The sequence below is a fragment of the Rhipicephalus sanguineus genome, chromosome 6 (assembly GCF_013339695.2).
Source record: "Rhipicephalus sanguineus isolate Rsan-2018 chromosome 6, BIME_Rsan_1.4, whole genome shotgun sequence".
NCBI lineage: Eukaryota > Metazoa > Arthropoda > Arachnida > Ixodida > Ixodidae > Rhipicephalus > Rhipicephalus sanguineus.
The window spans coordinates 120,352,664-120,376,653 of record NC_051181.1 but is presented as its reverse complement, the minus strand read 5'-3'; the positions used below and the strand labels follow the sequence as shown (position 1 = coordinate 120,376,653).

At 47.5% G+C, this 23,990-nt stretch overlaps 2 protein-coding genes across 4 annotated transcripts in view; one reads left to right on the top strand and one right to left on the bottom strand.

Moving 5' to 3' along the window:
* Window positions 1-23,990, bottom strand: part of LOC119396284 (uncharacterized) — a 398,508-nt gene that overhangs the window by 354,804 nt on the left and 19,714 nt on the right. The window lies entirely within an intron of this gene.
* Window positions 1-23,990, top strand: part of LOC119396283 (protein Wnt-5b) — an 84,289-nt gene that overhangs the window by 47,147 nt on the left and 13,152 nt on the right. The window contains exons 3-4 of the mRNA XM_037663432.2: window positions 7,367-7,626; window positions 21,966-22,258. Coding sequence (XP_037519360.1) covers window positions 7,367-7,626; window positions 21,966-22,258 — 553 coding nt within the window. The remainder of the gene's footprint in view (window positions 1-7,366; window positions 7,627-21,965; window positions 22,259-23,990) is intronic.

Below are 23,990 nucleotides of genomic sequence, written 5' to 3'. Positions count from 1 at the left end.
AGTAAGCTGGTATGAAGCATACTCTCTTTAATGACTATATGGGTTATTAATACTTCTCACGTAGGGCGAATATAGAAGTGCACTGCTCTTAAAACGAACTCTTCTTCAAGAGACACTATGCTAGTCCTAAAATAGAGAGAGAGAAAGATGGAAAGGCAGGGAGGCTAACAGGTAGTGGAACATGTGGTTTGCTACCCTACACTTGGGTGAAGGTTAAAGACAGGTGGAAAGAAGAGCTATTAAAATGGTCAACGAAAGAAATAGCGAAAGAAAGAAACACCTGATTGACGCATAACTCAAAGAGGTCATTCGTTGTAAAGCGCGGCACCAAGGCTCACAGTGGTTCATGTTTGCCTAGCATTCAGTACACTATAGGCGTGACAGTCAATGTCGGAGAGGAGAAATGTCATCGGTAGCTGGTGAGCGGTATTGAATACGTCTATTCGTCGCGAGATTACGCTACAGGTGACAGCACCGTCGCAGCGCTAATGGGGATAATCGGTCGGCCGCGCGTATACAAACGTACACAGCGACGCTTCGATGTGAGCGGTTGGAGCCGATCGTCAGCGAATAAAACGCGTTGACTGCAGCCTAATGGTGATATATATGCTCTTCATTTCCTCATTATTGCACGAAGCCGGCCTAACGTTCCTATTAAGTGTAAGATAAGCGCAAGCCGCCCATGAACGGGGTGCTGGCCTGCGTTCGCACTGCGCTCGATGTTTTTTACCTTGTTTAATTCTAACGTGCTCAGCTTGTGTTCTGACTACACTACGATAGCAATGGTGACTACACTACGATAGCAATTGCCAACACTTCACGAGATGGTGTCGCTGAAATTCTGCCTTCACACATCGCAATTTAATACTTTTTTTTTTGTTTAGGACGACGCCAAATGCACTGTGTGATGTGCTTCAACGACTAAGTGGCACCCACATTGAAATCATTCTTGCGAATGGACGGTACGATGATTACACCTATAGCGCCATACTGACACGTGCATGCACTCACTTATTAGAGTGCATATAAGTCGCGGAAGGCGAAACGCTTGTTTATACGGCATGCGTACAAGCAGGCATACGTACTGGCATTTGAGACTGCGCTAACACAACGGAATAATCTGCACTCCGAGGATGTGCATGACGTCCACACATATGCGAACACGCTGTGGCTAGCAGACCACGCAAGGAGCCATGCACACTACCGAGTTTCGATCGCTCGCCGCTAGGTGCCGACTCTGTTCGATCTCGAGGCCAATAGCCGCCAGCTAAAGAAAAGAAGAAGCACTCAAACTATATATTTATCGCGGCACCAGTACAGTTATGCGTATACCTTAACGTTTGGGTATCGCCGCTTTTGCTTTCTCTTTCGGTGTAGAGTGTCCCTCGAAAGCCTTAATTGCGCAGGTACCACTTCCCCCCCAACTGACATTACCGCAATATGCACGTTATACTCAAACTATGCACATCCTATATACGGCGATTCCTCGCCGCAGCGGTGTTTGCCGACGGGGCGAGGTCAGCGAGATTCGGCTGAGGCACTTGCACCGGAATGACGGGGGAAAAGGGAGACCCGATCGTTTGTTCGTTCCCTTACACCGCCGACCAAATGCACTCGCGGCTTGCGGATGCGACATGCCACCTCAAACAGCCCGGTACTCCGACGTCGACCGCGCATTCTCTATGGTAGAAGAGTGCAAGTGGTACGGCTGCTGAGGGAGGGTGAGGGGCCGTCACCCCATCCAGCGGGCATTGCATGCAAGCCGCGGGCTCGACAAACGATGGATGAGAAGCCGTCAAAGTTGTTTGCACAGGCGCGCGCCATCGGGCTTTCTTTATGGCAGCGGCGACGACGCCGACGACGAACTGTTCTCATAGTCTTTGCCTATGCAAGTATATCTGCATACCTTCTATGTGGGACCGATGCTTGCATGCATGAGTCGTTCGTCGCAACGTTCTTGAACGTCGTATCGCTACAGCGGCTAGCTCGAGACCTGCGTGCGTACGTGTGTGCCTGCCATGCATGTGTATTTGTGCACGAGGCACTGCAAGAGATATGGACCGCAGGCCGCTGTTCTGCGTGCAGCGGTCAGCGTCGCGTTTCGTCGGTGAGTGAGTACAAACATTGCGAGAGGGTCGCTGCGGTTTTGCATTATGAACGATGTCCTGTCTGGCCACGGCACGGTGTTTGCGACAGCGACGAGTTATTCTTGCGGGGCTCGGGCGATTAAGGGGACTTGCCCGCGTCAGCGGTGTGTTGACACTGTCGTCGTGAATAGCTCATTGAAGCGTACGCGCTGTAAAGACAGAGATATATAAGACAACAGACGTCCTATACTTCCGGGTTCGGTAGGAGGATTGTGCAAACACGCGCCGCCGTCTGTGATCGTTTATATTCCTATACCGCGGCGAGATTTACGCTTATTTTCTTATGCTAATTACATCAGAAGTCGTGTCGTAGTCAAGGCGGATTGACGTGGATAAATCTTGCGGCGCGTGTTCGTCGGGTTCACTTTCCCGACTTCATTAGCGATTCGATAGACACGCAATAATAACTACAAAACAATGAAAGATGCATATAGGAGCTTTCACATGTGCTTATTCGCTTTTGCCAAAAGCAATATCTAACCGTATTACATTATTCCACTCTATTTATGTCGCATTGGGCTGTTGCGGTTTATAGTCCATAAATGCCGACCGCGACCTCAAACCTTACGCCTCAGTTTCGTTAGATAAAATTCAATATTCAAAGCTCGTTTTCCTGCAGCGTTTACCTTCGAACCGATTAACAAAATTTCCGATTCTAACATTTCCATAGTATCATTTTCATGTAGTACAAGCTTGCTTGTTTATTTCCGTTCACTCCTGTTTTATATCTTTTACTGTTTAATATTAAGGTGCCCGCTGGAGATGTTTTCGAACGACAATGAAAACAGCGAAAGAAACGCTCTTTTGTTAACGATTGGCTTACTCGGCATAACAGAACGGTACTTATAGCACAATGCAGCTATATCGGAGCAGTGAACGACCCTCGACACGGAGAGTCGACCCTTCCCCATCTAACAAGGCACTCATGTTGGGAAGTGCTTGACTTGAGAGTTCCCGTTGCCCCTACTAGTCTCTACAGTGCTCGTCGTCATCGTCGTCCCGCGAGCACTCGCGAGAGAATGGCTTTGCAAGAGGCCCCGGGTTCGCTGCCGGAATAACGAGTGGCCACACGACCGAGAACTTGCGTCGGCGCGCTCGCAGGAACGTGACATATCTGCCCCTGCTGGCTGCCTGTTTTGTTGTTGATCGACGCGGCAGCGGGCGATGTCCCCGTGTATGCTTCATACAAACTTTGCCCACACGAGAGCGCACTCATTGTTGGTTGCTGTTGCCTATGACCGTTGCCTGGCTAGTTTCTGCCCATCTACATGCGTAACGTAGACGTCGAGTGTTTTCCATAACATCAACTTGATATTATTTATTGAGGTTTTTTGGCTGCGGTTCAAGAAAGGCAGGAGGAGGTAAAGGCGCACAGCACGAGAGGGGCGGGGCTTGAAGCATCTGTATTTTACTATTCCATATAACGCACATCAAGGTTCGCGCAAATCGCACACAGCACAGTGAGACACAAATGTACTATTTTGTTCTGCATCCTTCTTTTTGGGAAAGCAGTATCGCGCAGAATTATGTTTTTACTTACATCACGTCCAAGTAATACCCGCACCATGAAGTGAGGTGTTACAAAATTGTAGTTTCAGTGCATTGCACTCGAATGTATATATGCATGCGGATGAAACCAATAACTCCTTTATAGTTGGAATGTGACATCCTGCGTCAGTATCCTTTACATTTTCTTAGAACGAAAGAAAAAGCTGTTTCTAAAGGAACTGAGAAGGCATTTTGCGTACAGGAGCTAGGACAGTTTTCTAAGAGGGATTATTTGACTAATAGTTAAAGACATGTGGCAGGGTGTATCACGTGACTGACGAATCTACCACTGCAACAATCAGAGTTTATCGCAGCCCATTGGAACTCACTGTGCTCGCAGTAGACCAATTCCTGCTGTCCTCAAGCATAGGGCATGCATTCCATTGGCTCTGTGGCTGAATTCCTATTTCTCTCTCTCTCTTTCTCTTTTACTCTCTTATATTTCAACACCTCATCCCCTGTTCACCGCAGCAGAGCGTTGCATTACTGGACATTCCTTCTTGTTGATCTGCCAGCCGTTCCAGTTTTTTCTCTGTTGCCTTAATGCATGCACAGTCTTACTTGATGTCGATGTGTCTTTGCGGCGCCGAGATACGACCCGTCGAGGACGTCATTCATAATAACGGACAAATTCGCATTACACAAGGCATCGATACGCCCAATCGGTGGTGTCTTCATTCATTCGTATATGGGATAAGTTTTTGAAGATAATAATGTTTCGAACAGTTGCATATAGCTCATGATACGCTGTGCTGAAATTCGACAATTTCGCGTGCCCCAAGGAGATATATGTACGCTTTATCGCTTTATCATGGTTTAGAATCGTACATTCCATTACCTTATAACTAGCACTCTGGTCCACGGCTCACCCTGGCGAACGAGAGACAGGGGGTTTCCTTTGTTCCTCCTAACATTAGTGGCCTCGATGACCGGTCTCGATAAGGAGCCACGCCGGACGTAACGTTGCCGCGACGGGCAAACGTGTGATGATGGAGCTGAGCGCCGGTGGCCGCCACAGTCATGACTGCGGCCTCTATCGCGGCGCCCATATCTACAACAGCGGCGTGCGAGGCGCGTAATTGCCCGCTCTTAATAGATCGAGCGACTAGCCTCATTAATTAGCTCGCCTTGTCTAAGGTGCCGGCCATCGCAGTCGATCGACTCCCGCGTTCATTCTTCCTCGGCACAGGTGCCAGCGCGGTCGCGCGCGCGGATTCCACGCAGTATACCCGAGTTTGCGAGCGTGTGAGCGCGCGTATTTATATGCGCGTAATATGCGCGGCGCCGCGGCAGCGTGTGCATGGAGAATGCGAAATTACTCGGATCACTCGGCGTGTATGTGTTGGAAGCCGAGTTAGACTCGCGCGGTGAGGTGGAACACCGTGCTGCAGTGCAGTTCCGGTTCGACGAAGCGTATACAATATACAGAGCTCAACACGCTTGTCTAAAACGACACAGGTATAGGAGCATTCGGTACTGCACGAGTGATGTCTACCAATAATAACATCTGGGGTTTTACGTGCCGAAACCACGATATGATTATGAGGCACGCCGTAGTGGAGGGCTCTGGAAATTTCGACCATCTGGTGTTCTTTAACGTGCACTGACATCGCACAGTACTCAGGGCTCTGCTATTTTACCGCCATCGAAATGTGACCGCCGCGGACGGGATGAAACCCGGCGTCTACCAGTTACACACGGTTTGAGATAGTCCATATATGAGCATGCATCGTTGGTGTCACTGACTGCACATGCTCAAATGTGGTCTATCTCAAAGGATGTGTTTTCGATGGAAGCCGCCGGTGCTGTACGGAACGCGCCGCTCCAGCGCTATACAAACAAGTGTGAATTGAGTTCGACAACGTTGCTTGTTGGGCGAGTTGGAACAAGTCAGTCATAATGGTAATTAGCGCTAACACTAGACAACAGACAAATGAGAGGACGTAGACGCAGCGCATGCGTCTACGTCCTGTCCTTTGTCTGTCGTCTAGTGTTTGCGCTAATTACCATTATGACTGAATTGAGTTTACTACGAAAGCTCTCGACATGCTCGTACTGTGGACTATGCCCATGTCCAAAAAATGCTCGGCAACCTCCCCTCGGTGATATGTTTTTGTAACACGAAGCGCGAGTTCTAAGAAACGTAGTGTTCCCTTTTCTGTTGTTATTTTGGCATAATTCCCGCAGATTGTGGGCCATTTGAGGTAGGTGCCCGAAAGAGGGAACAAATCATCAACAACATGAGAAGTGCTTATGTGATAGTCCGCCTCAGGCGCAGTGGTACCGCCGACTCTGCCATGCAGTCACTGGAGTGTTTGTTTACGAAGTTTGTTCCCCCACTACAGAGTATAGAACATTGAAGCGTCGTGCACGGTATCGTATGTCAGCATCAAGGCTCATAAATCCTAGTAGACGGGAAGCCCGTCGATCTATGATACATTATTCAGTACCTTGGAGTCATCGCACGCTAAGTGCCCGATTGTTCGACAGATCAGCACCCCATATGGACCGAGGTAGGCATACTACGTAACTTGCCTCGCAGCATTGTTTTAGAAGTCTCCCACCATATACGGTTCACTAGGCAACGTCCATACTAATTCGGCTTCTCTGGAACGGTGACATAGAACTGGTTCTGTTCCTTCTAAAAGACAGGCAGATATAATCTTTCACGATTGCTGCAGCATGGAGATCGTTCACAACGCCTTAAATACAATTTCATAGCTTCCCGCGGCCTGCTTCCATGGATGATGCCTGTAGAAGAGGTACTGCTTCTTCTCAAACTTCAACTGATGCCATCGCAATGCGTGCTGCGCGCAGTGTGTGTGATGACCGAAACCATGTTTGTTTGCGTCTTCCCGCTCTCTGCAGGCCTTAGGAGATATGCTCAGGAACTATCAATAAATGTGCATAATAGTTCCTCTATACGTAATGGGTTCTCGGTAATACGTATTAATCCTCGGGTCCGTCCTCGGGTACGTACTTTGTATATAATAAATGATGAAAGAAGAAAAAAAGATGTCCCTAGCGTGGGTGATCCTGTGTTTTCTATTCAGCGTCATGGTGTTTTTCGTCCCTATTCACCTCATGAGTTAAAAATTGTCATCCCACCTATTTGTAGCATGCCAGCTATAGAAATACTCATACAAATACACCAGAAGTATCAAGTTTCCAGTTGATGAACAATTTCTCCATGTCCATGATGTTTCCAATCTTCCTCGCAAGAAATTTTGTCAACTGGCAATTTTTTAGCAATTAGGAGAGGTTTTCTTTGCTGCATCTAGCTATACAAAGTGGTGGATCACAACTTCATGAAATTTCCGATATCTTGCGGGCTCCCTAAAAACTTATTTGCCATGTATATATGAAATGCTCATTTCACACGTAAACATTGTTATAACCGGACTGTCATGATATATACATGTGCAGGCAATTCGATGGGGCAATAGCGCTGAAAAGACAGGGACAAAGGAAGACGACGGGACGAGCGCACGTCCTGTCATCTTCCTTCGGCCCTGCCTTTTCAGTGCTATGGCCTCACTGAATGTACCGAATCAACTTACCCAAAAGTCCGTACTCTTACAATTCACGTACAGGCAAACTTCTCTTTCCCCATGCACCACTATATATTCGCCGACTAATACGAGCTCTTCGCTGTCCTTGCTCTCGTGTAGCAACATGGGCCTTCAAGGCATCGACGTGCTGCAGAACCCGCAGATGTACGTGCTGGGAGCGCATCTGCTGTGCGGCCAGCTGCAGCTGGGTCTGTCCCGAGGCCAGACCAAGCTGTGCCATCTGTACGAGGACCACATGCCCCACGTTGGCCGTGGAGCACGCATGGGCATCGGCGAGTGCCAGCACCAGTTCAGGCACCGCCGGTGGAACTGCTCCACGGTGGCTGACACGAGCGTATTCGGACCCGTGCTCAACATACGTGAGTTCATTCATTCATTCATTCATTCATTCATTCATTCATTCATTCATTCATTCATTCATTCATTCATTCATTCTTAACAAAATTCGTTGCTGAGCTAGTTGGCTTATAGTCTTAAATACTGGATAGCGTAGATTCGACACAGGACAAAGAAAGAAAGAACACTGAAGCACAGGACAAGCGCTTGTCCTGTGCTTCAGTGTTCTTTCTTTCTTGGTTCTCTGTCGAATCTTCGCTACCCAGTATTTAACATTCATTGATTCATTCATTGAATGGATGTGTTCACCAGCAAATCAGTAAATCAGCCACTCAATCAATGACTATGCCGAAAATAGAGGAAAGTTGGGAGGAAAGTATCAGAAATTAACATCTGTATATCCGTAGCATGTAGACTCGCCGTGGTAGCTTGGTGGCTATGGCGTTGTGCCGATAAGCGAGAGGGCTGGGGTTCGATTCCTGGCAACGGTGGCTGTACATTTTGATCGAGGTGAGATGCAGTAACAAACGTATAATAATTTAGATTTAGGAGCACGTTCAAGAAACCTCTATGGTGAGACCACGTGACATTACATGTGGGCTTGTCGTAGCTCCTGAGGCGTTAAACTTTTCTATTCGAAGTGTAGCATAGCCCTCAGTTGATGTAATCAATCAAAAACACCCGATGACCTCCCTTTTGTGAACATTCTCCGTAAATTACGCAGACAGGTGAACTCACAACGTGCGACTTCGAGTCGAGAGGTGCCAAGAAACACACGCTTCATTAGCTTCAACAGTTAAGCATGTAAACATATAGCAAACACTTGTTTACTCCTACTGAGTGATCCTCAATCCTCTCGAATTTAGAAGATGCCACTGCGTTAAGCGGAGTGTGCGGAAGATTGCGATAACGCGACGATATATCCTCTGTGTGCGACAATGGCTTGTGACCCTGCGCATATTTGACAAAACGTGTGTTCAGATGTTCTCACACAGCTTTCTGGTCTGTCTTTTATTCACTTTTATTTTCATCATACTGTGCACCATTTCCCTTCGCCCTATACTACAGGGGAGCCGGTTGAAGATGTCCTCTAGTCAATCTCCACGTATATTTCTTTTTTTATTTCTCTCTCTCTCTCCGTGCTTACCCTCTCCTGCTCGGCGTGTATTTTTACAAAACAGCAAAGCATTAACATAAAAAATAAGCTAATGCTACCTTGCGTTCCCTGTCCCCAAGGCGCCTGCAGAGGGCAAAAGGCCGCACGCAGTGCAACACTTCGCCCGTACAAGAGTTCGCGCACTGCACGCCAAGGGTGATTACCGCGAAACGCGCGACCGCCTACGAACTGGAGAGATCGCGAGGCGCGCAGTATAATGTAATCTGCCGATTCAGCGATTTGCAATAGCGTGCTCGTCGCTAAACGAAAAGAAAGAAAAATAAAGAGTATGGTATGCCGCAGCAGACCACGGGGTGGCTGGGAAACCCACAGGTCGAGCCGCTGACGTGGTCGGAGCTATTACCTGCCTGACAGACCGGAAGGTGCCGGCATCGGCCATTACAGTGGATCACGCGCATTAGGCGGACACCCCCACCCGTTCTGTAACGCGCCATTTTTTTGTTTCTCCTTTCTATTCGCGCCCGCAACCTTCAGGGTGCACCGAGGCTCCCCGGCAGTGCGACGAACCACGAGGGTGGAGCTATGTTATACTACGCAGTATATGCATACTATACGTTGTTGCGTGTCGTGCGTAGCTCGTTGCGGCCGACAGATGGGGCGGCGAACGAAATGCGCGGTTTATGCGATTCACGCGACGGACTCGAGCGTGCACGCGTGCGTGTGCTCACGAAAGGATCAGCGCCCTCGCTGTTCGCTGAGCCTGTTGGCACGCTGACGGTTTGCATCGGGGGAGCGTTAATTATGCGGCCACTAACGAGGGGTGAACCTTAACACCGACAACACCCCTTTTTTTTTCGTTCTCGAGCTGTCGATGGGTTGAGAAAAAGCGGGGATTGTGGTTACGCTGGTGAACGATCTCGCATGATCGCTTCTGGTAGAAGAAACCGCGTAATGTATGGCATCGGGGTCATCTCTTAGCGACGAAACAAAGGCAATTCGCCAACTAAGTAATGCGAAAGTCTTAGATGCCTCATCAAACGCGAGAAGTGACTGCCGGCAGCGGCGGCGTCAACACGAGTGATGTGAAAAACCATCCCCATGTGATGGCGTCACAGATCGGCGAATTTTGCGATGTCATCATGGCGTCATTATCACGTGGGATGATGACGTCATCACGTTACCCCGACGCTTTGTAAAAGGTGGGCCGATCACGAAGGCACCGCGAATTCTCACCTGGTGCAGAAAGTTTTCGAGGGAGGGGGCGGAGGGGATCAAGACAATCGACTAAGAAAACATTAATTTGAAGCTTTTTAAGCGACATACTCAGTTGATCGAGCAGTGAGAATATGATCTTTCTAAACCACCTTTTATGAGCCCTACATTTTAAGCCTATTTCGCTTCAAGCCATCATTGGGTTGTAGAATAGTAGGAACCATGGTTGTCCTCATGAAAGAACATATCAAACGAATTCGAATGATAGAAGAACGAGCAATGGTAAGGTATAGGAGGAGTGGCGTGGTGGCATATCGCCCGTCATGGCGACAAAAATTGAGTAGAAGTCTCGGCGCTACAAACGCTGATTACCTCTTATACATTTTCATACCATTTTTTTCTTGACGTTCACTTAAGCGACTCGCTGAAATGCATGACCAGTATGAAATCCAGACAAGGTATAAGCTGAGGAAGAGATAGAAGTGAAACATCCTGAAAAAAGTGGGTATCGGTCGCTGGAGTCAGAGTTTCGACAAGTGTCTTGTTTTTTTCAAGGCATCTGCCTTGAATAAGACAAGGCCACGTGTCGAAACGTTTGCTGCAGCGACGCCCCGTGTTCAAAGATTTTTCATGAGCCATGCCAGCATGATCATCTATAAACCGCCCACACACCTACCGTAACCGAGTCAAGGTTTTGGAGCGCCTCAGCGCGACAAGCAGTCTTCTCGTATAGGGACGACCACGACCACTCTTGAGAGCGAACGAGTGCGAAGGAAGCTCGGGCAAATTAGGGGCGATTAACGCCGGCGCCTCGAAAGCGTAGCAAACAAAAAAGGACGCAGAGACGTAACAGGTCCGGGCTGGCGACGTTGCCATGTCGCAACAAACACTTCTACTCCTCCTCTTCACTTGGCGTGCTTATACTATACAGCGAGCTGCTGCATTCCCCGCAGTTTGCAACGAACGAAGCAGACATGCCTCGCCCCTAAAGCCGATTTGATTGCCTCTGCGCGAACCCAGGAGCGAGCATTAACAGAAAAAATATGACTTCGTATAGAACAGGACTGAACGAGGGGAACGGAGGGAAGGGGGGGGGGGGGAGGCAACCCTCGTCCTTAAACGAACTGCCTTATGCCCGCGTGCGTGTTGGCTGTTAAATACGTGCCTGCATGACACGGCAAAAAGCGTGCAGTGTGCGCTGGAGTGATTGGGAACGACGAATCGCCGATATACAAGGCGAAGGAAGAGGCAGTTGAGAACCGAAATGAAGCCGTTGGTGCGCTCAGCTTTCGAAACTGTTGTTCGCGTGCTCTGGGGCATAGTGTGACGGGCACCGCGGACTGACAGGAAGGCACGAATGGGTGCTCAGGCATGACACCTTCTTCTTTTTTTGTAAATTGTTTGTGGCGACGTGTGTTGCGCATCCAAAAGAAAGATAGAAAGAACATAGAAAGAACTAAGTGTACGCTTTTAGTCTTCTCAATTTTAGTTGTTCTGAACCGTAATGGTCGCGATGCGATTTATGATACCTTAGCCACGTGCATTATTGTTGCCTAAAAAAGTGCGAGAGGGAGAGAGAGAAAATTACGTCATTAGAGTTCCTTGATTACGTTCTTTTCCTGCACTGAGTCCGATGGTAGTGCTGCCTCCTCGTCGTGACGTCACACCCTCGTTGTTCACAAAGACGACGAGGAGGTGACGAGGGGGTTGAGGGGGCAGCGTTGACTTTCGTCATCCCCTTATTTCGTGAAAGACAACTCGTTCGTATGAACAAAGGCACACGAGCCTCTATCAGCGAAATTCTTGCACATGCGCTTGCATACCTATAGACTTCCGCGTATAATGAGTTGCAATTACGCACCAAACCAGCGGTATAGTCACCCCTTTCGTGCACTTTCTCTTTCTTCCAGGTATCAATATTCGTTCTGTACCAACCAATTGTTTCAAGAGATCTTACTAGTACGTCACTGGTCGGTCGGTCAGTCGCTGATCGTTCAGTTATTAGGATATCAATTGGCGATCACGGATTAACGTATCGTATTGGCTATCGTATACCTAGTCTATATGGGGGTCAGACGACTCCACGGAGGCCGTGGATATCCGCAACCAAGACTCGTTTATATTGAAAGACCAGTTTCACGCGTTCGATTCCATTCAGCGTTTTGCCGTTTACACGTATATACGTCACTACACTGCACGCTTTTCGCGAGGCACAGCAGAAACCTCTGGCGCCTGGTATGCAGGAATACCAACGGCGCTTTAGCTTCGTGACGATTTGACTAATTACTGGCCACAGCACAGAAAAACCGGTTTCCGTGCTAGCCGCCTCTCTTTTGCGTGTTGGCGGCGGCAAAGCGGAGGCGACGCCACGCCCGCATCTCGCGCCTAGGCTGGGAGAAAGAGGCGCTCTTATTGAAACAATCCCATCAAAATTCTTCTCGGAACGAATTCATCACCCGGCATGCCGGTGGCGGGGCGTTGGAGAAAAACGTTCCGGCTGGCTAGGCTTGGCTTGGCTTGGCTGGCCGCCGAGCTTCCTCCAAATTGATTAGGCGGAGCCCGAGACTCCCGGAGTTTTCTCGGCTTGTTTTACGACGGCCACCCGTTTCTTTGCTGCAGAATTTTTCACTGTTGCGCGGAGCTACTGCGGGCAGCGTTACCCGATTAAGGATTGATGGGTTACTTGAACCTCTGATGCTTTTTGCTAAACATTGTGACCACGCGGCGTTACAGAGTTTCACAAACGCGGTTCCCGCTTCAGCAATCGAGAACCTGAACAACGACAGTTTGAAATCGTGTGGCTGGGCGTGCAGCCTGTAAAAACCATCTCTGGTTCGTATGACGCATTTCAACTCGTCAATGAATGGTACTATGAGTAAGAAGGTTTTAGAAAAAGAAATGCTGCGGACTCCATGCTTATGTAAAAGTCAGTGGCGTGGCCGGAAATATTTTTTGGTAAATGTAGAGCCGGCGCCCAAACAGTGTCTCAGTCATTATTTGTAATAAAGCCGAAGGGTTAGTTGTCTCGTTCCTTGCTGTATCTGCATAAAAATACCAGTGGAAAGAAGGAGGACAGGCCTGTATGCAGCGCATAGAAAATTTCGGCTGACACTCTTACCGGAGGCTGGGAAAACAACTCCCCTGGGAAAACAACTCTCGCTCGAAGCTTGCTGTGATGCTCACACAAATGTTAAAGCATACGCAACGATGCTCACGACAATGTATGCGCAAAAGACGGCAAATTTAATGTGTTTTTTACGCCCGTCTATTCAGCCATGTGCCTCAATTCTCTCTCTCCGGTTTTGTTCTCCTCTCGCCTCCTGTCCTGTTTTTCTCTTCCAGGATCATGCTCAGTGGCACTCCCGCCGCTGTAGAGCCTGCAGCTGTTGTTTCTGGTGTTTCGCTGTTGAGCTCGATGTCGCGACTTGCTCGGTATTGATCCTGAGTTTCATACTACGTCGTGATTAATAATCACAGCGTGGATTTGACACGTAAGGCCATATAGAGTTAAATATTAGTTTTAACATATTCAGTGGCACGCATACGTCTGCTCGTCGGGATAGTATCAGCAACTTGGGAGAGAGAGCAAAAGAAACGTTTCCTTCAGAACTTTCTAGGCCTTTAATGGAAATAAACGTAGGGCAGTGTAATAAGGTTACCCGAAATTTGTGGGGAGGCTGGATAAGGAATGATTCGAGACAATTCGAACTCGGTCAGAAATAGTCATCACATCCAGTAACAGCAATTAGGTAGAACAGGTCCAGTACAGGGCATTGTTCCGAATAAAAAGTACGCGGCCTTGAGCGAAACCTATATCTCGTGCCGTGAACCGTGCACCAATTGAGTTGTGAGCCGCTTTCAGCATAAACAATGCACAGCACGCCAAAAAAAGAACGCAGAAAAAAAAGACGTAGCAAAAGATAAGGACGCGCGACGAGACGAGACGAAGCAAATTTTGCCACGGTAGCGTGCACGTCACGACGATGTCTCCAGTCTCTCCGAGGTACCAGCTGTAAGCGTGTTCGAACTGTCCATCTCGACGCTCGCGTGCTTCTTCCTAACATGCGTCCCGGCGTGGGATATACGAATCCTCGAGGCGTATAGATGCTGCGGTAGTTGTTGCGGAGTGTAGACGTGGGTTGTCGTGTCCGGCGCGAAGTGGCGACCGAGGCAACAGCAACGCATGTCTGTACGCGTTGGCCGTCGAAGCCACCGTCGCCGCCTCGTCCCGTCCCTCCCCCTTCTTCATTGGAGGCTTCGTGATCGATGCGGTCCGCCGGTGCCCCCACAACGAGGCTGGACCGCTCACGCCTTCGGAGGCGCCGTGCCGACATGGCAGGCGCGAGGGGACACGACGCTTAATCACGGTCCAGCCGCCCGCCACATGCGCATTCCTCCTCTCAACCTCCCCCCCTCCCTTTAGTCTTGCATTTACACCACCCTGCCTGCGTAGCACTGTTCGACCCTGAATGCCCACCTTAATCATTGGCAAGCCATTGTAAGCACGTCTCCCGCTCTCCGCCGTCTATTAAATATCGGTAGAGGAATTCAAGAAAGAAAGGCCCGGACAAACTCGGGTGGTATTATTCGCCGATAAGGATGGTAATTTAGGGCGAGTAGCTTAGTCATGCATGATAGGCACTTTAGAGTTAACAAAGAGTAACAGATTAAAAAAAACAATGGAGGACATGGGAAGCTGTTTATGGTCTTGGTTCTTAATTCTTTTCTTTATAGTGTCTTTGACTGTGCGAGTTTAAAAAAAAAAAACAATACACAAAAAGTGAGATAATCGCAATGGCATATATTCACGATGTGCTGTCCGCTCTGCATGACGAATCTTTGCCGGCAAAGCAGGGGTTCTTTATGAATCGACGTTGCTTGAAAGACGGCATCTGTGGCTAAAGTCGGACGTAAAACTAGAGCTTGATCAGAAAGGAAGCGATCAGCCATTCTCGCAGCGCAGAAATTGCCGATGAAGTGAAAAAGAAAAGATTACAAAATATTTATGCAAACGACTAGACTAAATGAATGCGTTGATTGGAGATAAATGCCCAATTGTGACCGTAAGACTGCGCGCGTAGTCCGGTATTAATCTGACGAAGCAAGTCGATTTGCAAAACGTAGTGATAAGAGAATGCGCGCCCTGGTGCGGCTAATGCATTCAAGGACCCCATTGCCAGCCTGCCGCTAGCTCGATCACCGAGGGAGCCCTCGAGATGCCTTTCACTGTGGTGAACGCAACGCGGGATAGCAAAGTCTTTAGCAAATCGTTAAAATCGCTATCGTAGAAACTGATCTCCTATGTCAATGATTCCACACACGTAAGATATGCATGATACATGAATAGGTGCACAGAGGCTACGTTGCTATATCGCTGTGAGGTAAAGAATTTAGCGGATAAACCACTACCGCCCTTGCCGTAACGAGGGTAAGCGAACGTGTGCATAATTCACTACACAGTATCATTGCCATTTTCCCATATTTATCACACACACACATATATATATATATATATATATATATATATATATATATATATAATACTACTAAGATTGTCCTTCGCATGAATTCTACCTTTTACACCTCTTCTCCCTTTCTCCTACGTGGAGTAGCAGCCCAGTGACGAAACTCCTCCGACCGACCTCCCTGGTTTTGTCGCGTTAAAGCACTCTACAAATCTCCCTTTCTTTAAATGCGAAGCATTTCTTAGCGAACCTTTGGCACTTTTAGCGTTTCTATCTATCTATCCATCTATCCATCAATCAATCAATCAATCAATCTATCTATCTATCTATCTATCTATCTATCTATCTATCTATCTATCTATCTATCTATCTATCTATCTATCTATCTATCTATCTATCTATCTATCTATCTATCTATCTATCTATCTATCTATCTATCTATCTATCTATCTATCTATCTATCTATCTATCTATCTATCTATCTATCTATCTATCTATCTATCTATCTATCTATCTATCTATCTATCTATCTAGCCGCCTACGTGTGGGCACTCTCACGATCACCTCCTCAACTTGGTGTAGACCAATATTGGCATGGGTGGGTAAGAAGATTTGACGAATATGACTGTCGGATCATGACATGAATCACGTGAAAATCCTGTCACGTACGTCGTCCCACCCTTTCCTTCAGACACGTGTGGCACATACCCGTTTTCCACGGGCCGCGGTGCAGGGTATGCGGCACAGGTGATTGAGAGTTTATATATCTACGCAGAAACGGCGAGAACAGACATTGGTAATTTAAATGCGAGAGCGTTAAGAAAAACCAACATGGGCAGCGTTGACCCGACGCATGGAAAGAATAAAAGTTAGGATCCCAGCAGCAATCGAACCCAATCATTCTGCGTGGCAATCAGGTATTCTACCACAGAGCCACGCCAGGTCTATAAACTGGTTTGGAAAAACAGCCCATGCAGGCGTAATGTCGGTGAAACGTCAATTGTGGTTGTGGTGTTGGCTATCTAATTTTACACGGAAGCAATGAACGCTACATATATACTCCTACGATACAGGCATCATATCTGATTAACGTCTATGGTTCCAGTGTTGGTCCCGCTTTTATAGCAGCCTAATAAACATTACATCTGTATTCCCATGATTGCGCAAGCTATATCGAGGTATTGCTCGATCCCGGAGGAATACATTAGCGAAAGTTACGTATGATATTCACATGATTGGACCATAAGGTGCACTTAGTTTTAATAATACTGACGTATGTACTCTAATGTGAGTGCTGACGTTACGTTGCACCATAAGTTACCCCTTAAACGGCAGTGTTGTCGATGTGCCTGGTAAACTCACGATGTGCACACAGCTTCTACACTTACAATAACACGTAGATCCACCTCATAACGCTTGGCTCAAAGCCATAAAATACAGCATAGAAGTACTTGCTGACTGCTTCGCATGAAACCGATTCCCACAACGCGTGGGATCTGCCGATTTTTTTGTTCAAAAAGAAAAAAAAAAACGCCAGGCCTGCGCTGAAACCGCAGCACAGTCACAGCGAAAGCTGGAAGAGCGGCGTTGTAAGCTCTCTTGGGGCCAGGGGCGTAGCCAGAAATTTTTTTCGGGGGGGGTTCAACCATACTTTATGTATGTTCGTGCGTGCGTTTGTATGTGTGCGTGTATATATACGCAAGCAAAACTGAAAAATTCCGGGGGGGGTTTGAACCCCCCCAACCCCCCCCTTGGCTACGCCCCTGCTTGGGGCTACAATACAAGTACACTAGAAAGGTACCCACTACGCAATAAATCACAGTTTTTGTGAAGTTGGGAAGCACCTACTAAGCCATTATTCGTCATTCTGCGGAGAAGCGAAGCACCAGCTACACGTCTGTAAGGCATTATGTGCACTTTGTTGACGCGACGACTGATGACGATGAAGAATTATGGCTCAGCCCTTTGTAATGGGTTGGAAGCTTTAAACGGCGCACCAGTAATGTAATTTGCATTGGGTGACGACCGCTCGCTATTTCCCTCTCCCGTCATGCTGTATAACATATGTTGACGTGGGAGAGAGACGGGGGGGGGGGGGGCGAAGAACTTTACTGAGACCCCGAGGAAATGGATCATGCGCTTATGGGCTTCCTTGGCAACCAATACAAGCGCACTTGCGAGGAAACCACTACGCTCTGAATAAGTGTAATTGTTGAGAAGTAGGGCAGCAGGCACTGTGCCATTTTTCGTCATTTTACGGAGAGCCGTGGTACCTGCTAAACGCATGTAAGGCATTATGCGCACTTTGTTGATGCTGTGCCTGATGACGACGAAGAATTATGGCAGATCCCCTTGTAATGGGTTGGAAGCATTTCATAACCTACTCGTTGCGCAATTCGCATTGTCTGACGCCTGGTTACAGAATTCGCGTTGTGCGACGCTTGGTGCTTATTTTACTCTTCTACTACGCTATATTGCATAAGCTAATGTGGTTCCTTCCCGACATGAAGCCTGTATAGGACCTTTTTGCAAAGCAGTTTCAAGCACCGGCATGGCTCAGAGGTTGAATACTGGGCTCCCACGCAGAGGGCCCAGGTTCGAACCTCGTTCCATCCTGGAATTTTTTTCTTATTTAGTTTTTTTTTTCTTATTTCGAGCGATACTGGTTACGGACACCGGCGGCGGTGGCGGCGGCGGCGGACAACTACGGCGCCAAAAACGGCCGGTGAAATGATCTCATAACAGCTTTCGCTGTAAAAAAAATGCGGGCAGTTTTCACTAAGTCGCGAAAAGCTTGGCGCAGCGAAGCACGGGCCCATCGCGGCTCGTACTCCTCGCCGACTGACACGTCTAGCATCGGGATGCGCGGCTTCCTCCTCGGGAGTGCGCACTTTCTGAGGACGCCCCATGGCTCTCTAGACACCATCTATAGTGCCTCGTGAAGAATTTTTTCTGCACGAACCTTTCTCATTCTCTTTCTTTCTATCTTTTTTCTCGCTCTCTACTTCTTTCTCTCTCTTTCGTTGATATTCTCTGTCTTTTTTTTCTTTCTGTACTTCTCTCTCTCTCTATTTCACTCTTTCTCATTCTCTCTGTGCTACCCTTTACTCTTTCCCCTCCTCCTTTCCCTCCTCCTCACCATCACATCTCTCCTCCTCACTCTCACTTCTCTTTTCTACCTCCTTGATACACTATACTACACAAGACTATGCTATGCTCTGCTAGCGTGCCTGGATAGCCGAGTTTAAAATTCCTTGAGCGCTGTCAAGGGTTCTACCCTCGACAACCATTGCGGTACAAACTAAACTTGTGTCTGTCCAGTAGGACTGACACAACTTTTGTCCTTTCTTTCATGTCCTTATTGTTTGATGTACATGTCTAATAACAGGCAATAAAGCAAAGAAAAAGTGCCTGGATAGCCGAGTGGTTAGGACGCTCGCTTTCTGATCGAGGGTACACGGGTTCGAATCCTGCCTCCTTTCTTTCTTTCTTTCTTCCTTTCTTTCTTTCTTTCTTTCTTTCTTTCTTTCTTTCTTTCTTTCTTTCTTTCTTTCTTTCTTTCTTTCTTTCTTTCTTTCTTTCTTTCTTTCTTTCTTTCTTTCTTTCTTTCTTTCTTTCTCTTTCTTTCTTTCTTTCGTTCTTTACTTTCTTCCTTCTTTACTTCCTTCCTTCTTTTCTCCTTTCTTTCTTCCTTTCTTTCTTTCTTTCTTTCTTTCTTCTTTCTTTCTTCTTTCTTTCTTTCTTTCTTTCTTTCTTTCTTTCTTTCTTTACTTTCTTCCTTCTTTACTTCCTTCCTTCTTTTCTCCTTTCTTTCTTTCTTTCTTTCTTTCTTTCTTTCTTTCTTTCTTTCTTTCTTTCTTTCTTTCTTTCTTTCTTTCTTTCTTTCTTTCTGTAGAGCTCGTTCTCAGGGTTGTTACAGGCCACGCCGCAGCGGTGAGTAGTGGGTATTGCCCCAATTCTGTGGCACATACCCGTTCATGATAATGATATAGTTTTCAGGCACGGTCACACAATCCACATACTTCACGCCGAGCTAGAACAGCTTCGCTGTTAAAAAATACAGGCAACAATATTTCGAACCAACCGCCGTGAGATTGTGTTTTTATACTTGCGTATACTCAATACACTTGCCAGTTTCATCGATAGCAGAGGTAGATTTAGCATTCGCAAATCAATAGGAAAGGACCGATACCCGTGCCATCATCGGTTAACTGCACCGACACGGAAATTGCAAAAATCTGTCCACGAAGCATTCATTCATTCATTCATTCAAGCGTAGTGGTGGCGCAAATTGAGCAGCGGTGTTCCAGCAAGAAACAGAAGGGAAGCACACACATAAATCAGTTGCCTCACACAATAACATCAGAATCAGCTGTATACAAGGTGATTCCTCGGACTGATTCAATTAGTAGAGTGGCAGCTTGGGCTAGTTGGTAGTTCAAGACATGAACTATAGCGCGAAACTGGAGACGAAGAACACAGAACACACGAGGATGTGCGCTCTTCCTCGTCTGTTTTATGTCCTTCGTCTGCATTTTCGCGATGTAGCTCTTGTCATGGCCAGATCAATGTTTACATGTTGAACGTTATACCGGCGCACTGACGCACACCAAAAAAGCGTCAAATGACAGCGACTGCCAGCATCCTACCTCCCAACCACAAGCAATCGAGAGTGAGCTAAACGGCAAGAATACTTTGTCGATCGCGCATCGAGCAGGCGCAAAAGGGCCACGTTTCATCGCATGCTCGGTGCTACACAATAGAGAAATCCACACTCCGTTTGCGCAACTACCTGAGAGTCGAGCTTCTAGAGACAGTGATCACCACGCAAACTTTGCGTACGAGCCAACGTCGCGGTCAAATATTCCCATGTCGCAGCATACCACGCGCTCGTGTCATCTGTGGGTTTTTTATTGTGTGTATAAAAGCGCGTACGTCCAGAACACTCGCTCTGGTCAAGTCCTGCGTTCACGAGTATATATGTTTTGTATGACCCTCGCGCTTAAGGCAAGGCTGAGCCGCTTCTTACGCGACTATGTACGCTGCTGCCACAGCAGCACCGAATGAATACGGCAGCTGATGCTGCGATGGGCGCTGCCTCAACACAAGAGCGGATTCTTCTTCGAGCTCGCCAAAGGGATTAGACGGTTTATATACGTCGGGCTCGGGACGAAGCGCCACGCTGAAGCATTCACTTTTCGCGATGCCGCTCGCTCGCTCGCAAATAGAATACGAAACAAAACAATGTAGCTGCATGCACGGTTGACTTCCCTTGCGCCCGCCGCCAGATTTCGCGCGCATAATCCGACGTCACGTACGGTTGGCCACGCCGGTTTGCTTCCAAGGGCATGACCGCCGTCGCCGCTGCATCACTTGGCGGCCTCTTCGGAACCTGGACGGCGCATCCGTGCGGCGAACGCATCACGACGCGTATCGGGCTGTCTCTTTCGATTGGCGGGAAGAGGCGCGTACACATCAGCCGGGAGGTGGGGCCCCTCCTTGGGTGCTTAGACAGCGACGGTCGTGTGTGTACGTCATGACCGCGCCAGCCGGAACCACGGCGCGTTATGCTAAACCTGTTCGATTCCCAGACGATATAGAGAGTCTGGGTGCTTGGATGATGTATATGGTGAAGTGGCACTTCTCCACATTACACATTTGCTTATATGTAACGGCGACGAAGGCTGAAGTTCAAATAAAGAGCACGGCTTCTCTCTTGCATGACTTAGTTGCGGGAGCAGCGCCTACGTCTTCCGCGTTAAAAGATGAGCGAACTATACTCCCAGGCGCTGATTGCAATACATGATTGTGTTGTCATTGGTTTAGCAAAGTGCGTCGCGGGAAAGATAACTTTACAATAGTGACAAAGAGTAAATTTAGTATTATGTACGCTCATATAGCATACTGCGGTTCACAATGATACTGCGGTAGTGCGCTGTCTTTCGGGCGAACGAGGCATAGTGTCTGAGCTTGTACTACACACATACATCCCCACTAATCAGCAAGCAAAGGGAAGGGGGGGACTGAGTTCTTAAATTTCGGCGATAAGGCTCTGTTCCGCCGAGCATCCCTTGACTTTGAACCCCAAGTCCAGCCCAGAGTTCTTGGTTAAACATCACGTCTTCGATTTCTCTCTCTCTCCCTCGTATAAGATTCAGATTTACTGCCGTTGAATTGGAATTGTTGACATTTTTGCTAGCGCTATCTCTATGTGTTTTACATATACTGCTATATAGTGCGCATTTGGGCTGGTTGGTTTATAATTACGAGTACAATACCAGGGCTAAAAAAAAAAAAAAAGACAGGACGAAGAAAGGACACTGACCACACAGACACAGACCACAGCGCCGTGGTCCGTGTCCTCTTTCCGTCCTGTCTCCATAGCGCAGTTCTTGTAGTCGTAGTCTTACATATATTTTTTAAACAGTTTTATCCTTTTGCAGATTCACCCGTGGATTCATCGCATACAGCGCTTGTTTTTACATTAAATCACCTTTGTTTACAGTGTTCTTTTTCCGATTTCGCCACGCTTACGTTTCACGCTTCGCTTTTATGACTGTATTCGCAGCGAGCCGGGAGGCGGCCTTCGCGCATGCAGTGGCGGCTGCCGGCGTGGTGCACGCCGTGTCCCGTGCCTGCCGCGACGGGCAGCTGGGCAGCTGCGGCTGCTCGAGCGAGCTGCGACCCGACAACCTGCACCGCGACTGGATCTGGGGCGGATGCGGCGACAACGTGGCCTACGGCTACCGCTTCACCGAGGGTTTCGTCGACGTGAGGGAGCGGGAGCAGAACCACCCTCGAGGGTCGCTGTCCCAGGGACGGAAACTCATGAACCTGCACAACAACGAAGCCGGTCGAAGGGTGCGTAGTATAGTTGATAGTTGGGCGAGTTGGTGATAGTTCATTTTGACGTGTTCAGCAGGACAGGTTGTTGCGCCCGACCGTTTCTTCCTTTCGTCCTCGTCTCCATGCGCTGCTTAACACGGTAAAATGAGGTGCATAGTATAAACGCCTCGCACTGAAGACAGACAGACAGACAGACAGACAGACAGACAGACAGACAGACAGACAGACAGACAGACAGACAGACAGACAGACAGACAGACAGACAGACAGACAGACAGACAGACAGACAGACAGACAGACAGACAGACAGATAGATAGATAGATAGATAGATAGATAGATAGATAGATAGATAGATAGATAGATAGATAGATAGATAGATAGATAGATAGATAGATAGATAGATAGATAGATAGATAGATAGATAGATAGATAGATAGATAGATAGATAGATAGATAGATAGATAGATAGATAGATAGATAGATAGATAGATAGATAGATAGATAGATAGATAGAAAGAAAGACAGACAGACAGACAGACAGACAGACAGACAGACAGACAGACAGACAGACAGACAGACAGACAGACAGACAGACAGACAGACAGACAGACAGACAGACAGACAGACAGACAGACAGAAAGATAGATAGATAGATAGATAGATAGATAGATAGATAGATAGATAGATAGATAGATAGATAGATAGATAGATAGATAGATAGATAGATAGATAGATAGATAGATAGATAGATAGATAGATAGATAGATAGATAGATAGATAGATAGATAGATAGATAGATAGATAGATAGATAGATAGATAGATAGATAGAAAGGAAGAAGGAAAGAAGAAAAGAAAGAAACAAAGAAAGAAAGAAGGAAAGAAAGAAAGAAAAGCATAAGATATCAGGGCCTCCAGAATTTCGGTGACGATTTAGCGGCGAATCAAAGACAAATGCCTGGACATTTCTCTTAATTATTATCGATTAGCTTGATAGCCAACACCGTCAAGATGATAAACTGCCTCTCACATCTATAGTTTGTGGGAAATTGCTGCTGCTGCATTACCGATTAGACAACGCTTCGGCATTTGAGCGAGTGCAAAAGCTGTGTGCACGGTATATACAGTGGTTACGGTGCTCGGCTGCTGACCCCAAAGCTACGGGTTCGATTCCGGTAGCGGTGGTCACGTTTCGATGGAGGCGATATGCTAGATTCCCGTTATATATACTTAGATTTAGGGGCACGTTAAAGAACTCCAGATAGTCTAAATTTCCGCAGCCCTCCACAACGGCGTTCCTCATAATCATATCGTGCTTTTGTCACGTAAAACCAGAGTTACGTAGCTGCATTAACGAATTAATGCTTTGTGCGCCCCCAATCTGCAACTCTGTCAACTGGGTATCATAAACTGCATGTGCAGAATGGGCATTTGGCAACGTGGTGCAAAGGGTATACATAAAACCCTTGGCTACTTTTATATATATGTCGCACTTTATTCTGCATGCACTTCTCATAGACCCTCCTTCTCGACAGACACCATACATTGCCCTCGAACTCGTGACACTGACAGCTACAGTACATCTAAAACAGCTGCACACGACTACATTGCTCGTGTCATCCTGCTGGAGCAGCTACCTCGCTAACGCAAACAAGCTTCGTTCCATCACCGCGTTCCCATCTGCGCATTTGTTTTTGTCACCTAAGTATGTACACGTTGACTCCTTCATGCATGGGTTAGAAGCACAC